This window comes from Xenopus laevis, chromosome 4S, assembly GCF_017654675.1.
Source record: "Xenopus laevis strain J_2021 chromosome 4S, Xenopus_laevis_v10.1, whole genome shotgun sequence".
NCBI lineage: Eukaryota > Metazoa > Chordata > Amphibia > Anura > Pipidae > Xenopus > Xenopus laevis.
This window is the reverse complement of record NC_054378.1, coordinates 59,619,655-59,642,106: the sequence shown is the minus strand read 5'-3', so window position 1 is coordinate 59,642,106 and position 22,452 is coordinate 59,619,655. Positions and strand designations below refer to the sequence as shown.

The 22,452-nt window shown below is 36.5% G+C and overlaps 1 protein-coding gene across 36 annotated transcripts in view; it reads left to right on the top strand.

Annotated features, from left to right (window-relative positions):
* Positions 1-22,452, top strand: part of adgrl2.S (adhesion G protein-coupled receptor L2 S homeolog) — a 112,948-nt gene that overhangs the window by 33,626 nt on the left and 56,870 nt on the right. For 35 of the 36 annotated variants that reach the window (XM_041561289.1, XM_041561287.1, XM_041561286.1 and 32 more), the window contains exon 3: positions 20,734-20,947. In XM_041561289.1, coding sequence (XP_041417223.1) covers positions 20,734-20,947 — 214 coding nt within the window. Of the gene's footprint in view, positions 1-1,086; positions 1,115-20,733; positions 20,948-22,452 lie in introns of those variants that run through there. The other variant, XM_041561291.1, reaches the window with a different exon arrangement.

Genomic DNA, 22,452 nt, shown 5'->3' with positions numbered 1-22,452 from the left:
CATTAAAGCATTACCTTTCAGTTCCCCTTTTATGCATTTTCTGAAGGTCATATCTGCCTAGCCTAGTACAATTTTGTCTGCTGATTCCAGAAACAACCTTAAATTCAATAGAACAACGCTGGAAATGCTGAAGCTGAAACTCTGAATCCATAGAAAATTGGAGTTTGGTTGTCTCAGAAAGGGAATTTACATTCATTTTTTTTTTTTAACTTTTATTAAATATAGAACATGGTATACAGCAGATTCATGCTGGCATTTAAATTTAACTAGAACTGATTAAAAAATACAGTGTAGTGCAATATATTTTACAGGCATATAGCTCCTTCGTATGTTTAGTAGATCTTATTCTTCTGCATTTTATTATTAAAGGGATACTGTCATGGGGAAAAAAATTTTCTTCCTCAAAACGCATCAGTTAATAGTGCTGCTCCAGCAGAATTCTGCACTGAAATCCATTTCTCAAAAGAGCAAACTGATTTTTTATATTCAACTTTGAAATCTGACATGGGGCTAGACATTTTGTCAATTTCCCAGCTGCCCCCAGTCATGTGACTTGTGCTCTGTTAAACTTCAATCACTCTTTACTGCTGTACTGCAAGTTGGAGTGATGTCATCCCCCTCCCTTTTCCCCCCCAGCAGCCAAACAAAAGAACAATGGGAAGGTAACCAGATAGCAGCTCCCTAACACAAGATAACAGCTGCCTGGTAGATCTAAGAACAACACTCAATAATAAAAACCCATGTCTCACTGAGACACATTCAGTTACATTGAGAATGAAAAAAAGCAGCCTGCCAGAAAGCATTTCTCTCCTAAAGTGCCGGCACATCACATGACATGGGGCAGCTGGGAAATTGGAGCAGCACTATTAACTGATGCGCTTTAAAAAAAACATGTTTTCCCACGACAGTATCCCTTTAAGGACTTAATGATATTTCATAAATGACTGATTTTAAATAACATATATACAGGATACTTCTGCAAATATATATTTTTTTCTTTGACACATCAAACTGTTTAAACTGTCTTTTTAACAGATATATGAATGCATCTCTTTGTCTTGGGCAGAATATGTTAGTACAGCCGATTTGGTACACAGCAAAATGGAATATGCAGGTCAGGCTTCTATTGAGAATAAACAGTGGCATAAATCATTATTGAAATGTCTACTACAGAATACTTCATTATTTGACATTGGGTAAATAGTAAAAGGCCGATTCTGCATGTATGTATCGATATATCACATGCAGACTACATGTTTTGATTAAAGGCGATGATCTAGTGTTAAACCTAGATTACGAGAGCATCTTAACTCCTATTGATTCTGTCAAGCTTTCCTCTGTTTAGACAATATAAAAATAGACACAAGTGCCATATAACTTGTCAGAGAGCTCTTTTATGGTACAGCAACTAGCTGAAAGAACAAAGCGCATGTCCATCATTCAAAGACATAAAAGACACAAACTGGAAATTTAGTTTGCTTTACCAACTTACTGTAAACTTATACTTTTTAATGTAAACTTGATCATTTGTGCTTATGTAGAATAGGTACAAGCACACTATTTGAACATCCAAAAATAAATATAAATGTATTTCGTTTTACACAGACATACCTGATTTTATAGAAAACCACGATATTGATATTTCCCAGCATTCCTTATGCTGAGAATGTATTGCAATCCTTTCTTTGCTGAGGATGTATTGCAATCCTTCTTTAACCATGTTCCATTGTAAAGTGACAGATTTTTGGACTTGAATCCATCACATCATAAAGGAACACTGCAAAAGAAGAGCTGCATTACTGCACAAACCCTTCAAAATAAATAAATAAATAAATTAAAAAAAAAGTGGGGGTGTGCATACTTCCCAACTGTCCTCTTTTTCAGCTGGACAATCCCTCTTTTGACAGCTCAACCCGCAGTCCCCCATTTGTACTGGAAAGTCCTGTTTTTCTCTGTACTGAACAGGCAGAAGAAGAAACAAGTGTTTCTAACTTAATTGGTTTTTGGCAGAGAGCTCAGAACAGCCACAGCAGAAGATAAGATACTTTTGTAACCGTTTTGAGATAGACAAATGAGTAATTGTAACGATATAAGATTACAGGTCCCTTGGGAAAAGTTAGACTCACAGCTTAAACGACAATTCACCTTCATTAGCAAAACTGTGATAACTGGAAAAAAAACACAGAAATCTGTTCAAACATTAATAACCTGCCAAATTTTGTAAAATGAACATGGTAATTAGGGGGTGGCCACAAAATGGACGTGGTCAAAAAATTGTTCTCCTGTTTATTTCCAAAATATTGGGAGCTATTGGTGTGTAGCTTTCCCCCCCCCCCCTATGAATTAACTCAAATACAAAGCAATCTTGCTTTAGTTCAATTTGGATAACTTTGTAAAAGTTGTGTATACCTGATGTACACCTGATGGAGTGATTATATAATGGTATGTTTGAACCTATGGGAATCAAATGGACAGGTGGGTGGCCAAAGGACCTTGATTGTCAAATAGTATATGTGCTATTACATGTTAATTGTGGTGATTAAAAATTAATTAATATTGTATGTTTATTCATCTGTTGTGTATTGTATGTTTATTCATCAATAGTGGTATATTGTTTTTTTGGCTTCACGAAAACAGCACTGACCACAAACTATATTTATATTATTGGACTTATTTGTCAAAAATCTAATTTGTGAGGCTTTAGAGTGTTTTTTTTTCCAATAAACTTACTTATAAGTTAAACGTTTTATATACTTTTTTACTTATAAAAAAATCTGAATATAAAAAACTTGAACAAATAGTCGCGAAAAACAACTGGAAAAAAAATCAAATTTGTGAGTTTGCAAGCTCAAAAAAACTTGAAAATCTCAAATAAAAAATAGCTTGAATTTTGCAAGCTATATGAATATATATAATTTTGCATTATTACGACACCCATTGACTTCTTCATGAACTCTCAAGCTTTTAGATGCCAAGTTTCTTTTTTGCTTAATAAAAACAAAAATTTGAATCATGGCAAAAAGTCTAATTGAAACGTTGATAAATCACCCCCTATGTGCTGTTATCTCTGCTCAATGCAAACATGCTTAATTTCCAGCATCCCTTTTTCACAAAATTCCACAAAGAGGTGCACCTTGTTGATAGTTGTTTTTTTACCTTCACTGATTCAATTTTAAACTGAACTATATACACAGGTCTTCATGCTTTAGCTTTCACGGTGCATCAACACTTGTGGCTATACCAGTACTTTGGCTGCTACTAAGTACCAACAATCAAAACCTGTCTGTTGTTCATTTTGTAATGCTTTAGAAGCTAATCAGAGGATGTTGTGCAATAAATTGCACCTTTTTTAGTTGAATTGTTCAAACTGGACCTTGGTTGATTTTGAAAGGCTTGATTTTGTGAATCCTGTATCCATATTTCCATTCCTTTCTTTCATTTTTATTTAAATGGACCCTGTAAAAATGATGTACCAGGGTTAAGCTTGTGCTATGGTTTAGTCACAATGCTTTGAGTATTGTGTAGTAACAGCTACTGGGGAAACTGCACATGATTATAAAATGGCCTTTTATGATCATGAATTGGAATAATGAGTTAAGTCACATAACAGTGGAGACCATTTAGTATTTCAAAAACACAGCAGGGGGCTTTTAAAAAAGACATAATTAAAATCAACGGAAGATGCAAAAGGCTGTTATGGAGCTTAGCTCCCAGGCTTCCATGATGATTTAAAAGTCTCTTGAGCCCTTTCTGCAGAACAGAGACTCCTATATCCATTATATTTTTAATTTTACAGTTTATTTACATTACACATAAAACCATTAATAGATCTCAATCTCATTACCTTTTTAGCAGAAAATGTTTTGCTTTATTTAAATAATGTGCTTTACTTTTATATTTGTGTAAACGTGTATATGGAAAGTAACATGTCAATTTGAATTTCTTAGTAATTTTTTGCATTCGGAGCACGCACATTATTTGCTAAGTCTTAAAGGAGCAGTAATGTCAAAAAATAAGTGTTTTAAAGTAATACAAATATAATGCAGTGTTGCCCTGCACTAGTAAAATTGCTGTGTTTGCTTCAGAAACACTTCTATCGTTTATATAAATAAGCTGCTCTGTAGCAATGGGGCAGCAATTCAAAAGAGAAAAAGCTCAAGTTATGTAACCGATAGCAGATAAGCTCTGTAGAACATAATGGTGTTATCTGTTATCCACTTTTTAACCTGTGCCATATAGCCATTTTTCAATTTCCGCAATTGCTACATAGCAGCTTGTTTATATGAACTATAGTAATGTTTCTGAAGCAAACACATCAGTTTTACCAGTGCAGAGCAACAGTACGATATTTTTATTACTTTAAAATACTTTCATTTTTTGATGTTACTGTTCCTTTAAAGGAGAAGTAAACCCTGTAGGCCAACTAAGAATAATACAGATCACAAGCTGCAAGAGGAACAGTGCAGCTTCAAATCTGTTTTAATTTATTAAAATAAGTGTAAGCCTAGGCTTATCTCCTTGCTCAACCCTGCCCACCATCCCATTGCCATGATTGGCAAGTAAATTGTGTGCAGATTGCAGCATACATAAGCAGAAGTCAAACTTTTAACGCATGTGACATTTGGTTATTTGGATTGGTTTACTTTCCCTTTAAATTTTTCATTGTTCCCATTCAAATTAGTATGAGGCAGCTGGGAATGATTTTACACATACATGGAGATTTGATCCCCGCAAAACTATAGGGATAGTGGAGGAAGTCTTGAGGTCTGTGGGCGACAGATGCCCAAAATACCTTCCAGTCCAAATGAGTGGGAATAGTGGCATGTAAAACACTGCAAACATTGCTCAAGATTATGCTGGTGCGTAGGATGTATAAAAAATGACACAAGCCTTCCATCAACCATAAATTAACTGGAAGCCACAGCACATGGTTACAGCAACTTTGAAGGCTGCTGAAACACACCACATGAGAAACACTTTTCATGATATTGGCCTAAGCAACCACAATATTATAAGTGTAGTTACGCTCTATTTATTTTTTATGGTCAGTACTGATATAATTTTGGTGCAGTTGACCACTAAAAATATCAGATGCCATTTGCATATACTGCATTAATGTATTCAAGTTCCAAAATAGTAGTTTATGGGCATTATCATCCTATCTATGAGTACTTTTCTTGCTTGCTTAATAGCACAATTTAAAAAATCTGCTTTCAACATTTCTGCAACTTGGTGGGCATAAAGGTTGTGTCACCATGGTTTCAGGTTTGTATTGTTGTTAGGCGGGTAGATAGGTTGGTGTGCAGTGTTAAGGTGGCCATAGACGCACAGATGATATCGTACAAAACAAATTATCGTACGATATTCGGTGCGTGCATGGTGGGAAAAGAGCCGACTGATATCGGCAGAAGACTTGAATATTGGTCGGCTCGTCGATCGTGCTGGACGGAAATTTTGATTGGGTGCCTTTGAAGGGACTCAAACATCGGCCATTGTTAGTGCTGATTCAGTTCTACACATGTGTATTGAAACGAAAGCTTGTAATTGTTACGTCTATGGCCACCTTTAGGCTCATGCCAGTAGAGTGACTGATTATCAGCCCTGTGTGGCATTAGCCTGAAAGAATTCAATTCAAATATAACATTTGCATTAAATGTGATGCAAAAAAACTTTTCTACATACTGAAAGAACATATAATTCTAAGCAACTTTATAATATACATTAAACATTTCCAATGACTATAATTTCTATTGAAAGCTGTATATGTCTGGAAGTTTACATGCACTCTGGGCTCTGATTCTTGAAACAATATCATATCAGCTGATTGCAGAAGAACTGAATCTTATTATTTAAAGGCGTGGTTCACCTTTGAGATAACTTTTAGTATGATGTAGAGAGTGATATTCTGAGACGATTTGCAATTTGTTTTCATTTTTTATTATTGAAGGTTTTTGAGTTATTTAGCTTTCTATTCAGCAGCTCTTAAATTTGCATCTTAACCAATCTGGTAACTAGGGTCCAAATTACCCTAGCAACCATGAATTGATTTGTTTTTTAGAAGGGAGGCAGCGACGCCCATTTGAAAGCTGCAAAGAGTCAGAAGAAAAAGGCAAATAACTATAAAAAATAAATAATGAAAACCAATTAAAAAGTTTGCTTAGAATTGGCTGTTCTATAACATAATAAAAGATACCTTAAAGGTGAACCACCCCTTTAAGAGTCAAACCCAGAGGAGGGAAGGGATACCAATAAGTAATAAATATACAAAATACTTTGAAATAATTGACTATGTTAATCTAAATTGGAAATTGTGGACATAAATTCTATCAATATAAGTATTAAAAGCACAACTGTAAATAACATTTTAATGGGTCTTCATGACTGGAGACAACAGTGGTGGCTATACACATAGAGATCTGCTCGTTTGGCAACATCGACAAACGAGCATATCTCTCCCCGATATGCCCACCTTGAAGCGGGCGATAGCGGGCAGATCCGCTTGTGGGCACTAAGGCCCAATGATTGGATCATAACGAAGGGTAAACAGGCGGTCGGATTACAGGACCGCATCAACAAACAGATACGGTCCGCAATCTGACTGTTTTTTTTCGTCCTGTTCGATCGACATCTGACCGACTTTCGGCCAGATATCGATCAAAGAAGCCTGTCGGAGGGCTCCATACATGGGCCAATAAGCTGCCGGCTCGGTCTGTCGGCAGCTTTTATGCCATGTATGGCCACTTTAAGGCAGATCCTTTTTCCCCCCCTGTGTGAGAAGTGTTCAGCATCGTAGTGCACATGTAAGCCGAAACCCAAAAGGAACATTCCTTTCTCTGATTGAAGCTGAGATCCAATCAGAACATTCCTTTCTCTGATTGACTGTGACTTGTGTTGGCAAACAGTGGGCATTGTCCGCTAAATTCCATTGGCACAATCATTGCTGTAGATATGGGTCAGCAGTGCTGTGACATCAACTGCCAGGCTCCCTAACCAGGATAGTGTCCAATACAGTTTCCAGCTTCATTCCCTGTGCCATAACATAAATAAAGCATTCAGTTTGTGCATCAGAGCCATCAAGCATGAATACCTTGGTGGACTGGGAATTAAATGCCAAGTGTGGGTCAGAGACAACAAATGCTGAATAACACTCATGTATACATATTAGGTAAGGAACACTGTCCTGATGCAGAAGAAATTGAATAAGCACCTTGCTTCGCCTAGATCAAGCATAAATACTTCTTTTGTTTGTCTGAACTGTCAGCATTGACCCATGCGTAATGTGCCATTATTGAATGACTTGGGCAATGCTTTATTAAATGGGGAACCTGTGTTGCCAAGTACCCTTTTCCCTCTTACATCTTGAAGCTTTTTCATATTGGTTTGATTTATTTTACTGGAATTTCAAGAGACTGATACATTCTGCAAAATCACATTTTACTCATTCACATTGACTCCTCTCTCATATCTATACTGAATATCTATATGTGCATATATCCCTGTGTAATTGGCATCAAGCGTTTATTCCTGCCAAAGGGGACAAACTAATCACATTATTTATTAAAAACAAACAAGGTATTTACAGGTATAATGGTAATTATCCAGTTCAAATAATACCAAGTCACTATGGCCTATGGCTGAGAGTTCCAGGGTGCGGCTGAAACAATGGGTTGCCGTAATAATAACCAGAGGAAAATTAGGTGATAAACTCTTTTAGGGCAATGTAATAAAAATCGCAAAGAGCAAAACAATTTGCACAAATAAGGGTTAAAAGTCTCATTTCACAATGTAATATTCTTTCTTGAACTGTTATTACATTGCAAATTTTAGTTGCGTATTGCCCACTTTTAAGAAGTGCTTGAAGGTGTCTTAATCTTATTGGATGGAGCACACACAATTTTTTCAGTAAGAAGTTTTATTACATTCACTGCGCACTGGCGCTAACTATAGAATCCGCAAACCTTCTTCCACTGTCGGAATTGGTCGCTAAACCATTTCCGGGTTTGCAAAATCTATATTAAGTTCGCTCAAAGGCAAATTTGTTCACGTAGAGGCATAACTTTTCGCACAGTTTTTAGTACTTGCATAGTCAACTTTAATCAAGGGTCGAATTTCGAATTCATGTAATTAATTTGAGTTTTTTTCTCCAAAAAAACCTTGAATGTCAGGAAAGCTACAAACCACCAAATTGATCCCTGGACTTCTCCCATTGACTTATACTGTAATTTAGCAGTTTTTAGATGGCGAATGGTCAAATTTGAAATTTTAAAGAGCCACAGTATGATAATTCTCTGTCAATCCTGCAAATGTGGCATGCATATATCCCTGCTTAATATTAAAAACTATATAAATAAAAGTTAGATTCTTTGTGGATGCTAGAAAGGGGAAGTTAGCCTTTCAATCACCTATCTTATTGAAGCATCTAAAAAATCCAATGCTTGACCAGAAATGTAATTTAGTGGGTAGAAAAACTTAGAATGCTGGTACTTTCTGGGACTTCTTAATATTACAGAGCAATTGTACATATTTTTAAATCTCTGATGTTATTGCCTGTGGCCAAGCACTGTTTGAAAAGGTATGGCAAATTAAAAAAGAATAATTTATTCAATGGATTTCTAATTATATATTCAAAATCCATTGTTCTTTAATTATTGCTTCTGATAGTTTTAATTCTTAAAGCAAATAGTGGTTTATGTGATGCATTATTGTTTCTATTTGCATATTTTAAGGTGTTTCCCTATTATAGCAATAACTATATTGTTCAAAGTAACCTAATCCGACCCACACATTTTATTATCTATCCTCTGACAAAAAAAATGTCATCTTTTTTTGGACTTTTTGTAGCCTCTGTGTTTCATAAATCTTGAAAAATTTCAGTTTTATTTTTCAATTTCCCTTTGTATTTTATTATAAAAAAACGTGCATTTTTTTTTTTTTTTACATTTTTAGCATTCAGACTTTAATAAATGACCCATTTAATGTTTAAAAAAAATGTTAATTATTACGGAAAGATTACTCATCCAGAAAACCTCAGGTCCCAAGCATATAGATCCTATAACTGTATAGACAAAATTGTAATCCTAGCAGTGGTTTTCGTGCAGACTGTTTTTAATCGGACGTTACTGAGCAATGTAGGCATAACTGTGGCAAGCAGAGAAGAATAGATATCCCCTTATAGTTTAAATCTGTTATTTAAAATAAATAATATTCTATCTACAATCACAGAATCTCACAGAATTGCATCTTAGTCTCTCCGCACTACCCCCTTTCTCGCAGTCTCATTACCATTTTTATTAGTTTACCATAATCTATTATTATTTGCATTTTACTTTGTATTTGCTATTCTCTTTAGTTTTTCTTCTTCTTGCTAAACAACATAATTTGGAGTTTTTGTTTTCATATTGGGGTCTGTTGTGCACCATTGAACAGTACAGGTATGGGACCTGTTATCCAGAGTGCCTGGGGTTTTCTGGATAACTGATGATTCCGTAATTTGGGTCTGCATACCTTAGGTCTACTTAAAAAAAATCATGTAAACGTTAAATAAATCCAATAGGTTGGCTTTGCTTCCAGTAAAGAATAATTCTCAGTTTGGATCTAGTTTTATTATTACAGCAAAAGAGGACATTTTGAAAAAAATTGGATTTGGATAAAATAGTCTATGGCAGACAGCCTTTCCATAATTCAGAGCTTTCTGGATAACAGGTTTCCAGATAACAGATCCCATACCTGTTATCTGTGAACCAGAATGTTACAGATCATACACTTGTCTGATATGTTTTCCTTTTAAACTGACTCTCTCCTGGAAAAAAAACCTATATGTAAACCTAAAACCATTCTGTACAATGTATATTGGAGTTGTGCAAGAAAAAATTCACATCAGTTAATTTATATCAAGTCTCAAAAAATCAGTTCTGTCATTACTTATCTCTAAGATTCTAGCCTTTGTTATGAAATCAAACTTGGTTGTGTTGCTAGGTAAATACATATCCCTGATTATCGGAAGAACCTACTAAAAGAGCAATACTTTTTAAATACGTTTAGTATTGTTCTGTTGAAGAGTTGTTCACCTTCCAAACACTTTTTTTTTTTCAGTTCAGTTGTTTTCAGATTGTTCACTAGAAATAGACTTTTCAATAGTTACATAGTTAAAATTTTGGATGTGCATCCGAAAAGTCGCTCACGTGATTTTCAGCGCAGTCGTTAGTCAATGGGCATCCGAATAGTGTTGACGCGTGGCAATTTTGACGCAATCGATTTTATTTGACAGCACAAATTTGTTTGCCAGTTGCGAAATGTGGAAATTCGCCACAAATTCAAGCTAGGCAAATTTATTCACCCATCACTAATCTGGAAAAAACGGGACTTTTTCAGATTGTCTGGAAAAATCAGAATTTTTCAGATTTGACGCCTGAAAGGTCGATGGAAAATCCTGACATTTTTGGATCATTGTACGAAACCCAGTGCAGACAATAATAATTCATATTGCAAATAGGACATCTGCCAATGACTTCTACAGGACCTTGACAGGTTGAAGATGGTGTATTTTTGAATTTGGACTTTTTGCGGCCTCGGGGTATAATAAAGCTTTAAAAAGTATTATTTTTCCACTGAAAATTTGGATATTATAGTAAAAAAAAATAAAATTTTTCGCATTCGGACTTTAATAAATGACCCCCTTAAAGTTTAAAAAAATGTTTATTATTCCGGAAAGATCCCTTATCCAGGAAACCCCAGGTCCCAAGCATTCCAAGTTATAGATCCTATAACTGTAGTGACAAAATTTCAATCCTGGCAGTGGTTATTGTGCTGGCTGTTTTTAATTGGGAATTACTGAGCAAGGTAGGCATAACTGTCACAATCACAGAAGAATGAATATCCCCTTATAGTTTAAATCTGTTATTTAAAATTAATAATATGCTTTCTATAATCACAGAATATGTCTTAGAAATGCCCTCCAAAACATACATGGCTTAAATTCAGATTATGACAGAGTATTCTCTGTGTGAACATTTTATTGAAGCTGTAGGCATGCAGTGTAAAATAATCTGTTTTTCTAATCCTGTATTGCAATTAAATCCATGCTTTATTCTGCCTTCAGTAAATTTGAATAATAAAAAAGTGATCAAAAAAAGAAAACTTGTTACATGATGTATTTAGGATTATAAAATCCAATTTCTTAAATCTACCTATTGTGTTGCTTTCAATAGAAAGATACTGTCAGTTGTGTTATTGCTAAACTAGAACAGTCAGACAAAGTTTTTGGTAGTACTGCTAGCTGCAAACTTTTTTTCTTCCCTCCCCAAAAAATCCCCACAGCAGGTGACCTTGTCAAACAAAAGTATAGAATAATAAGAGTCAGCCTTAGGGACTGTGGTTCATTTACAAGCAGCTGTTTGCTACTGTCAGAATAAAGACAAATCCGAGTGGCATTAATGGAGTCTGACAAGCACCAGTAGCAAATGTGTACCCTCCTTGATAAACAAAGCTCACCCCGAAACACACAGATGGGTGGTTCATGCTGGGTGGGCGTTGCAAAAAGATTGGTGACAAGTGAACCCACGTGACGACATGCAGGTCTTTCTAAAAGAGCTTCACAATTTTGTATTGACAAGTTCCTATTATTTATTTGTTTAAAATTTGATAAACTATTTTTTATAACTATATTAAAGATTCTATGCGAATCATAATAAGGTAGTTTGTCTATCCTGGAAACAGTCCATACTTTCTTAGTCAAAGATGTAAAGAATGATTCACCCTTAAAGTAGAGGGAAAGGCTAAAATTAAGTAAGCTTTATAAGAAAGATCTATATAAATACACCAGTAAACCATCAAAGTAATGCTGCTGAGTCCTCTGTCAAAGAAACACAGCATTTCCTTCTATTGTGTTTAAATGGGCTTCTGAATCCGACTTCCTGCTTTCAGCATAAACCTCCAGGGCTAGGGCTTGAGCATGCTCAGTTTGCTCCTTTTTCTCCCCTCAGTGCTGTAATCAGAGCCCAGAGCTGTGAGTGAGCAGGGAGAGACTCAGGCAGGAAGTGATGTCACACCAAGCTAATTTGGCAGCTGCTATCCTAAACAAACAGAGCTTCTAGGGCTGTTTACTCAGTTAGGGTAAAGCATTCTGCAGAATAAAAATAGTATTATAGTTTGTACTATTGTGGCTAATCTATTGGCAATAAACTGCTTCGGTAGCTTTCCTTCTCCTTTAATAGTTTTCATGTTGTCCATAGGGGCACATACTAGACTTGGAAAATAATATATATTTTTTTTTTTCAAAATGAATCAGTTAATAGTGCTACTCCAGCAGAATTCTGCACTGAAATGCATTTCTCAAAAGAGCAAACAGATTTTTTTTATATTCAATTTTGAAATCTGACATGGGGCTAGACATTTTGTCAATTTCCCAGCTGCCCCTGGTCATGTGACTTGTGCCTGCACTTTAGGAGAGAAATGCTTTTTGGCAGGCTGCTGTTTTTCCTTCTCAATGTAACTGAATGTGTCTCAGTGGGACATAGGTTTTTACTATTGAGTGCTGTTCTTAGATCTACCAGGCAGCTGTTATCTTGTGTTAGGGAGCTGCTATCTAGTTACCTTCCCATTGTTCTTTTGTTTGGCTGCTGGGGGGAAAAAGGGAGGGGGGTGATATCACTCCAACTTGCAGTAAAGAGTGATTGAAGTTTATCAGAATACAAGTCACATGACTTGGGGCAGCTGGGAAATTGACAATATGTCTAGCCCCATGTCAGATTTCAAAATTGAATATAAAAAAATCTATTTGCTCTTTTGAGAAATGGATTTCAGTGCAGAATTCTGCTGGAGCAGCACTGTTAACTGATTCATTTTGAAAAAAAAAACATTTTTCCCATGACAATATCCCTTTAAGGTACAAACAAGAACCACTTTTACCCAAAACTGAATTTATTACCAGGTCATCCAGTGTTTCAGCTCGCAGTAAAACCCTATGGAGGCCTGCTATTGACATACTAAACATAATAAATTACAATAAAAATTCCTAAGTATGTTGTTACTATCTGTACAACATTCCTTTTCATTATGCAAACTACCTCTATCTTAAAACCAGTTCATGTATATTCAGCTTGTTCCATAGGGACAGATGCCTTACCCTATGGAACCACAAGGCAGTTTAATCATGCTATATGTAGAAAGGGTTATCCAATATGCAGCAATTTTGTGCAAAAGAAGCTTAAGTTTCCAGCTGTTATTTACAGTATATTGTATTGTCAAACTCTATTGGCGTAACATGTCTGTGGTTCATACTGGCCAAAATATTAATGTTTTAGTTTAAAAAACTGTTTCACAAGTGTTTTTCTTTCTGCACAGCATCGGCCTGTGAATTTTTCCATGGAATTAGAAACTACTTGATACTTGAACTTACAGTTCCCTTACTCCTTCTTTGTAACACAAAGCTGTTTATCAGTCTGTATTAGCATAAGTAATTATGTTTTGGGGGAAATCGGTTTAAAAATAGAAAATAGTTTTATTTTGCTAACTTGCTGTAGAAGTATTTGAGTTGCAGTGGGGATTTTCTGCATTGAATGAGTGCATACCTCCCAACATTTTGGAAATAAAAAGAGGGACAAAATAGTTGCCGCGGGTAGCGTGGCTAAAATTGTTTGACAATGCCCATGAACCATGTTTATTTTACAAAATTTTGCAGGTTATAAAAGTTTGAACATATTTCTGTGTGTCTTTTTTTTTCAATTATTACAGTTTTGCTAATGATGGTGAATTGCCCTTTAAGCTGTGAGTAGCTTTTCCCAAGGGACCTGTTATCTTATATTGTTACAATTACTTATGTGCTTATCTAGATACATTTGAATTGTTACAAATGTATCTTATCGTCTGTTGTGGCTGTTCTGGGCTCTCTGCCAAAAGCCAATTAAGTTAGAATCTGTGTTTCTTTTCCTTGCTGTTCAGTGCAGAGAAAAATGGGACTTTCCAGTACAAATGAGGGACTGCAGGTTGAGCTGTCAAAAGAGGGACTGTCCCTTTAAAAAAACGGGTTGGGAGGTATTCAAGTGCAACCTTTTTTTAAACACTTTCCCGCGACCCACCAAGGCAACTATAAATTGCTCTGCTTCCAGTAGAGGGCTTTATGTGAATTTTGCTACAGCTTGCTAGTTAATTACTGTCTGAAGATACAAAATGGATGGCCTTGAATGAAACGTTTGTTTTGTAACATGGCCCTGTTCGGTCATGCTCAATGCATGTTACATGATTGCCTGAGAGGAATAGAAAAGCTACTTTCTCGGTCTATGACCTGAATGCAGGATAAGGCTTGGTGTAAGGAAAGGGCAAGGTGGGGATCACAGTAATTATGGCAGAGGCACACCGGTTTCCATGACTACAAGATTGTGAGGATTCTTTGTGATTTATTATTTACCACTTCAAATTCTCATTCTCTGATTTAATTAGAGGAAGGGATTTCCGTAAGGTCTGTCACTTCTAAATTTGAATAGCATTGTTATGGCTACCGAACAACTATCCCCTAAAGGAGCATTACCATAGTGAGTCCAGATCTCCACTTAGCCCACTGGAATGTTGCACTGGGAATTTCAGCACAAGACAAATAAAAATAATGGAATTCTCTCATGATTAATTGCTGCCTTTTAACAAAACCAAATACCAGAAGGTCATATTAAGGTGAGACTTTTTCTTTGTAGGTAAATACTTTTGGGCTTTTCTTTTTAACTGAAATGAAAATATATGACCTAAGAATCTGCAAAGGTGTCTGAATGTTGTTTTTTTTTTGTTTTGTTTTTTAAAAATATGAAACCTTTGCTTCCTTTAGTAGATTTTATCCTGCATAACTGTTTCTTTCCACATTCCACCCCCCACAGGAAATTTGATTTTGCGTTAAATAGCTTTGCATTAAGTATTTAAGTACAGTATTTTGTCACTGGTTAGAACACACTAAGAATATTGTATGGATAGCAGATTAACTTTGCAGTAAACATCAATTTTTCTTCAAATCTTCATTAATTTTTAAAGTTGCTACTACTAGCCATTCAGGTTTATATTGTGATTGAGGATGTCCAGTTGCCCAAACCCCCATAAACTAACTTGCTTATAAGTAACTTGATTATATTTGTGACCAAATCCCCAGACTTTGTTTGAGTGTGATTTGAGTTTTAATGGGCGTTACCTTACACCTTTTTCTTTGGCATGATTAGCTACTAGCCAGCTAAAATGTTTTTTGAATGGTTATAAAAGCCTACTTGCAACCGATCTCTAACAAACTACAATATGACTTTTTTTTTCTTCCCAAATTCATGGTACCGTATATACTCGAGTATAAGCCGAGGTACCTAATTTTACCTACGAAAACTGGGAAAACTTATTGACTCTAGTATAAGCCTAGACACAACTACAGCCCTGTCTCCCAGCAGCGCACATTCTGCCAAAGCGACCCCCCCCCAGCGATCAACCGGACTTCTTTGCAAAGTTGATGGTGACAGAGAATTGCCAAACGGATTACTGTGTGCATTGTCCCACTGTCCCACTACCATGTGCAGAGGGTGCTGTTTGATATTGCCATCACTGTTAATCTTTCGTATAACCAACAGAGGGCGCTGTGTGATATTGCAGTCACTGTTATTCTTTCATATAACCAACAGAGGGCGCTGTGTGATATTGCAGTCACTGTTATTCTTTCATATAACCAACAGATGGCGCTGTGTGATATTGCAGTCACTGTTATTCTTTCATATAACCAACAGAGGGCGCACTGTTATTCTTTCATGCAACCAACAGATGGCGCTGTGTGATATTGCAGTCACTGTTAATCTTTCATATAACCAACAGAGGGTGCACTGTTATTCTTTCATACAACCAACAGATGGCGCTGTGTGATATTGCAGTCACTGTTATTCTTTCATATAACCAACAGATGGCGCTGTGTGATATTGCAGTCACTGTTATTCTTTCATATAACCAACAGAGGGCGCACTGTTATTCTTTCATATAACCAACAGAGGGCGCACTGTTATTCTTTCATATAACCAACAGAGGGCATTGTGGGATATTGCAGTCTCTCCCCAAGTGTACTGTTGGTATAGGAATGATTAAAAGTGACTGCAATCTCAGCTACTCGGGTCGGGTACCGCTTACCCGAGTATAAGCCGAGGTAGACTTTTCCAGCACATTTTGGATGCTGAAAAACTCGGCTTATACTCGGGTATATAGTACTTGCTAATTATTTTCAGTATAAAGTATACAGATGTATGTGCTTTAGACTGTTTTTTGGTGTGTGTAAATGCAGTTTGAGAAACGGCTAAATCACTTGCCTCTGTAGTTTCTGTTTTAAATGTCCCTAATGATTTGCCTTTTAGTAATATTGGTTTGCTTGTAATGTCATAGAGTATACCGTCGTATGTACATTTAGGGATACCCAGTTTACCATTCATGCATAGCTACGGGAAACCATAGTGGGCAGTTTTCTAGATTGCTGCAAAGTACACCATTAGACATTCGCCTATTTTTCATGTTTTTTTGTGCAGATCTGTGCTTCTTTAAAGGTAATTAAAGTCTAAAATAGAATAAGGCTAGAAATGCTGTATTTTGTATACTAAACATGAACTTAGTGCACCACAACGCCTAATCAAACAAATGATTTATGCTTTCAAAGTTGGCCACAGGTGGTCACCATCTTGTAACTTTGTTAAACATCTTTGCAAGACCAAGACTGTGCACATGCTCAGTGTGGTCTGGGCTGCTTAGGGATCATCATCAATTATCAAAACAGCACAAGTCAAATAATATCTGCCAGAAGCCGATACGGCAAGACTGATTGATAATCAGAATAGGCAGACTGCACTGGGTCCTGTGTTGTCATGTAATCTAATGTGGATTTATAGTTTTTGTATTGTTTAATACAAACTATCTTAAACTCTGCAGAACCAGTGGCTACAGCAAAACAATCCTCCAAATAGAATCCCAGTTTATCTGATTAAATCTGACTCCATGATCTTTTTCCCTGCTGCTGGAGTTGGAAACAGTAAAGGGGATGTAAAGGCAAAAATAAAATCCAATACAAATCTCTACAAATACGCCGACTGCTCTACAGGGAAACAAACAAACTGCTTGAGTTCTGCATGGCTCCTATCCACAGCAGTAAATGAAGGGAGAATGTCACTGCATACAGTCAGGTTTCTTAAAAAACAGTAATCATTTGTTAAAGTATATTGGTAGGTTTCTTTTTCATTACAGAAAGTAAAAATGGGATTTTATTTGTTTGCCTTTACATACCCTTTAACAAAAGGTAAACCTAAAAATTAATTGATGTAAACTTAGAGCATTTTTGCAATTCATATTTTCTATTAGAGTTTCTGGGATATTAGCAGTTTTTGTGGGTTTTACACTGGTACCATTAATTAGAATCAGCAGTTTTCTTTGAAATTCAACATTCCTAAATGTCTATTCTGTTCCTGTATTATCTGCTAACCCTAGGGTTGCTTACTATGATTTTAAGAGAGAGCTGTTGAGCAAAAAGTTTACATCAATTTATTTTTTGGGGTTTAGATTATTTTTACATTTTTCTGAGGGAAATAAAGCAGCTGGTGTGAGGTTTTACCCTGTGGTTAAGTACCCTGTTGGTGGCCATATATTTTAGATACAAACTATACTGTGGCCCTAACTGGCAGACAGCTGCCTATAAAATGCATTTTCTTGCTCTTGAACAAAATATTATTTTAGGTCTTCCTAGTCAGCAGCTTAAAGAGATACCGACACCAGAAATGCCTTATATGAAATGTGAATGCAGGCTAGGAAGGAAGTTGAAGATGAACACACAAATATATTGAATTTTATTGAGTGCAGCAATTGTTTCTAAAATAGCTCTTATTTTAATTTGATTCATTTTAATGAGCAAATGTGATTATGGTTTATAAATTATAAGACTGCATTTTCCATCACCAGCTGTGATTTGTGGCTGAAGCAAATATATAGCTCATATCGAAAGTCATAGAGTCAATACATTTGAATGCTAAGTAATCAGCTTAAAATATCCTTTCACATTTCGGACAGCATCAAAACGGGTATGCATGCCAGGTTTATATTTTGAGGCAATTAACATTGTCATTCTAGTGATTTAAAAAAAAAATTTGCTTTGTGCTAAATGCACAATATTCTACAATATATTTTGGTTTTACAGAAATATATTTATTTCAAACTGGCCTACAGGAGAAGCTATCCATTTGAGGAGGTATTGCTAGCTGACTGTAAATACTGTTATGTCTTTGACTGCTGCACAGTGAAATACACTGATTAATGAGAAGGCGACATCTATCCCCAGTATAATCTATACAAACAACAAGCTGTAAGTCATTGCAGTCAGTAAGAAAGAGAGGCAATGCCTTGATAAACACCAGTGTGTTTCTAGAGGGGGACTTGTAACCAGGAAACTGAGATCTAAACTAATACTCTGTCTTCAGGGACAACAACAGGATGAGGTGTGATTTCTCAATGCAATCCTCTCCCTGCATAGTCTTCGGGAAAAGAAAGGTCATTAAGGTGTGGCCAGCATGCTTTTATATGTCATGCTTATTGTCTTTTATTTGTTCAAAATGGTAGGGATAAAAAATCTGCATGTCAGCTAAAAACGAAGCGAAAAAAAAATAAAAAATCAAGCAGCATGTTGAATTGCTGTTTTTCAAATTACATAAAAATAGGGAAAATTGTTTTCCCAATGCTTGCTGAGGCATTATATCACAATATATCCATCTCATTTTGTATTTTGGGTTATCCTGTTTTACCCATTGAATGAAAACACATGTAAGTCTGGTGTCAGTCCAGCTTGAACAGTGGTTATTTATTGCAGTCATTCATCCAGCAAATGGGGCTAGTGGTTGATCTATTGTGAAACAAAAAATCAGCAGTGTAATGAAAAACACACAAAGAGTTAATGCTCTGTGAATAGTTTTTGCAGCCTGTTGGGCCAGTAAGATTTAGCTGTATCCCCATATATTTAACTGCTGTATTGATTTTATCTTGTTTTTCCCCTTATGTCCTCCCCCCTTCCCCACTCATTGAAAGTTCCAAGACAGACTGTGTTATGGGGTAATGTGCTGAACAGGGCCGGATTTACATAGTGGGCGCCCCTAGGCCCACTACCGTTCGTCGCCCCGTCCCCTCCAGGGGAACAGGAGAAATGGAGATTGGTGCGCGGGAAATTTAAAAAATGATTGTATCTCCAGTGCATCTCCAGTGTTTTTGAACCAATGTGGGTGTGGTTGGGCAGCATGCCGCCCCCCTAAAATCCTGCCGCCCTAGGCCCGGGCCTAGGTGGCCTTTCCACAAATCCAGGCCTGGTGCTGAATCGTTCCTTCTTCTAAAATTAATTTTGTTTTGTTTAACATACAAGCTACATCTATATTCTTTAATCTGCCAAAAGGATTCTTAGCTATACACAAACTGTTATTGTGGTATATGAACACTATAACAGATTTTTCAAAAGTGATTAATCTACAAAGTGACACTGATGTAAACGTATCTACGGTAAATGCATTTTCTTGTTAATGATAACTAGATATTATTCAGAGTAGCATGTGTGTAGTGGGTTACAGAGATGAAATCCCCAAGGTTTAATGTAACAAGAGACATTGCCATTGAGCCAAACAAAGCAGAAGAGGAATGCCACAGGGAATAATCTAGCAGAGAGCTGGAAAGTAAAGTTGTGATGGGAACAAACCAAAAATACTGAACGGTAAATGTTTTTGCTCTTTAGAAATGCAAGGAGACTAAGACTAATTTATCTACAGTAGCGTTGTTTCGAAGCAGGAATTTGCTCAAATTAATTTTTAACTGTGAGTGCGAGTAATGTGAAAAAGTTTTCTTACTCTGAACTCCCTTTCCAGAGAACTAAAATCTGTGTGCTCAAAAAGAAATGCACTTGTGGTTGTACAAATATTTCTGTCAACTCCATTGAATCTAAAAGCCCCGAAAGTGCATGTTTTCACTTCCTGCAGATTTAGGACTTACAAACAAATTATTTGGTCTGTTCTAGGGTTCAACACGCTGATCATGCTGAACCAATTTTTAAAAAAGGTTTTATATACATTTCATTACTTGCAATTTATACCTTGATCTATCAAAGTTACATATTTGCTTCATTTGCTCTACACTTATACTCTCACTTCAACTGACTCATTTCAAAAGACAAACATTTTAAAACCTTCTCCCTTCTGATGCTTTGTGTATCATTTAGTAAAATCTGCAATTACCAGCCCTGCACATTAAGGTGGCCATAGACACACAGATCCGATCATACGAATCGAGGATTCGTACGATTTTCGGCTCGTGTGTGGCGTGTGCCGACATCTTTCGTCAGGCGGAGATCGGTCGTTTGGTCGATCGGTCAGGTTTGATTTTGACCCTACCGATCCCGCCAGAGCCCATGGCACATCGTAATCTGATCGTTGCATCTATGGCCACCTTTAGTCCTGTTTTGTGGGGTGAGGTGGTACACCCTCATTGAAATCATTGTCACATATTACTTGAATTGTAGGTATGGCATTGAAGGAGATTTTTGTTCTGGCAGTTGGCAGGGTTTATGTACTGGAGGCTCTTATTTATATTATATGTTTATATTGGTAGATGAGGTTAGCTTTTTTCCTTCGAAATTTCTCATTTTTAAAAAATGATACCTAAACAAGGAAAAAAATGTTTATGTATGCAATTTTGACTATTAATACTTTCTTTCGTTCTGTTTTCCAGCTTTCAGCCGGGCAGCTTTACCATTCGGTTTAGTACGGAGAGAGCTAGCTTGTGAAGGGTATCCCATTGATCTTCGATGTCCGGGGAGTGATGTCATTATGATAGAAAGTGCCAACTACGGCCGTACAGATGACAAGATCTGTGATGCTGATCCCTTTCAGATGGAAAATACAGACTGTCATCTTCCAGATGCATATAAAATAATGTCACAGAGGTAAATAAATTTAAGCACTTCATGATTATATGTTTCTGATTGGCTAATCCGTCTAATTCAGATTTGTTAAAACAAACTGTCATGCAGTTACATGATGTCATTTATTTTGTGCTTCAAGTTGAAAAATTAAATGCAGGTTTAAAATAACTAATTTTATGAGATGCTTTCCATCTTATTAGTGTATGAGTATTAGTGACACTAATACATTGCCTAGTCTATTATACCATCCCCAAAATCCTTGTCACTAGCACTGCATTCATGAATGAAGAAGTGTCAGAGTGTGACAGATAGGAAGGTGATGTCAGAGACAGGACATTTTTGTGAAGTGATAGTGACACTATAAAATAACATATACTGTAAATCCCCTAATAAAAACAGCTTCTATATTAATCTTATGACTCTCTAGGCTGATGTTCGATTTCCCTCAACTCAGGATACCCAAGGCAGACCCCATTACTTTACAGCAGAGATCCATAACCAGTGGCTCATGAGCAACATGTTGCTCTACTGTGCCATTACCACACAGCATGTGAATTTGTTCTTTCTTGTGTGCCTCTACAACAGTTTTTAATTTTGACTGTGGCTCATGGATAAAAAAAAGTTTGGGAGCCTTGCTTTACAGGTTCTAAAAGTTTGGCTTCTGATACATTGTTCAAGCCTGGTTTGCACAGTTCCATTTTAAAGGAGCATCGCATCAGTTGCGTTGGTAAGAGGGCTGGCTGCATGTAGGCAAAATCTTAGAAGCACTTAGCTGCTTCCTGTCTCAAAAAAAAACAAAAAACTGCATATCTTGCATAAAGTTGGAGAAAAACAAGAGCCAGTTTTTAGTAATTGTTACTCCCTAACCGGCCAACTGGCACTGACCACATATTTGCCTCAGCATAATTATTATTATTTTTTTTTTATTTATTATAGCACTATTATCACTAGCTTTTGTCCCAGTGGAACTTATACTCTAAGGCAGTGATCCCCAACCAGGAGCTCGTGAGCAACATGCTTTTCGCCAAACCCTTGGATGTAGCCTCAAAGCAGATGCTTATTTTTAAATTCCAAGCTTGAAAGCAAGTTTTAATTGAATAAAAACGAAGTATAGTGCCAAGTAGAGCCTCCTGTAGGCTGCCAGTCCACATACGGGCTACCAAATAGCCAATCACAGCCCTTATTTGACATCCCAAGGGATGTTTTCATTTCTGTTGCTCCCCAATCTTTTTTTATATTTGAATGTGGCTCACAGGTAAAAAAAAGGTGGGAGACCCCTGCTCTAAGGGACCTGTCACATTTACATAGTGGTCACTTTTATTGCAGGTCAGTTAACCTTCCTGTATGTTTTTGGAGAGGAGGAGAAAACACTCAACCTTCAAAGAGAGAGCATACCAACTCTTTGGAGAATGTGTTCACAATCCCTGTATATATGTACACTCCTTATAGCCCATAACAATTTTACTTACATAATCCCACCCTGATCCCAGCTACTTGTATTATAACCTCTCTTCTTCCTTGCCATA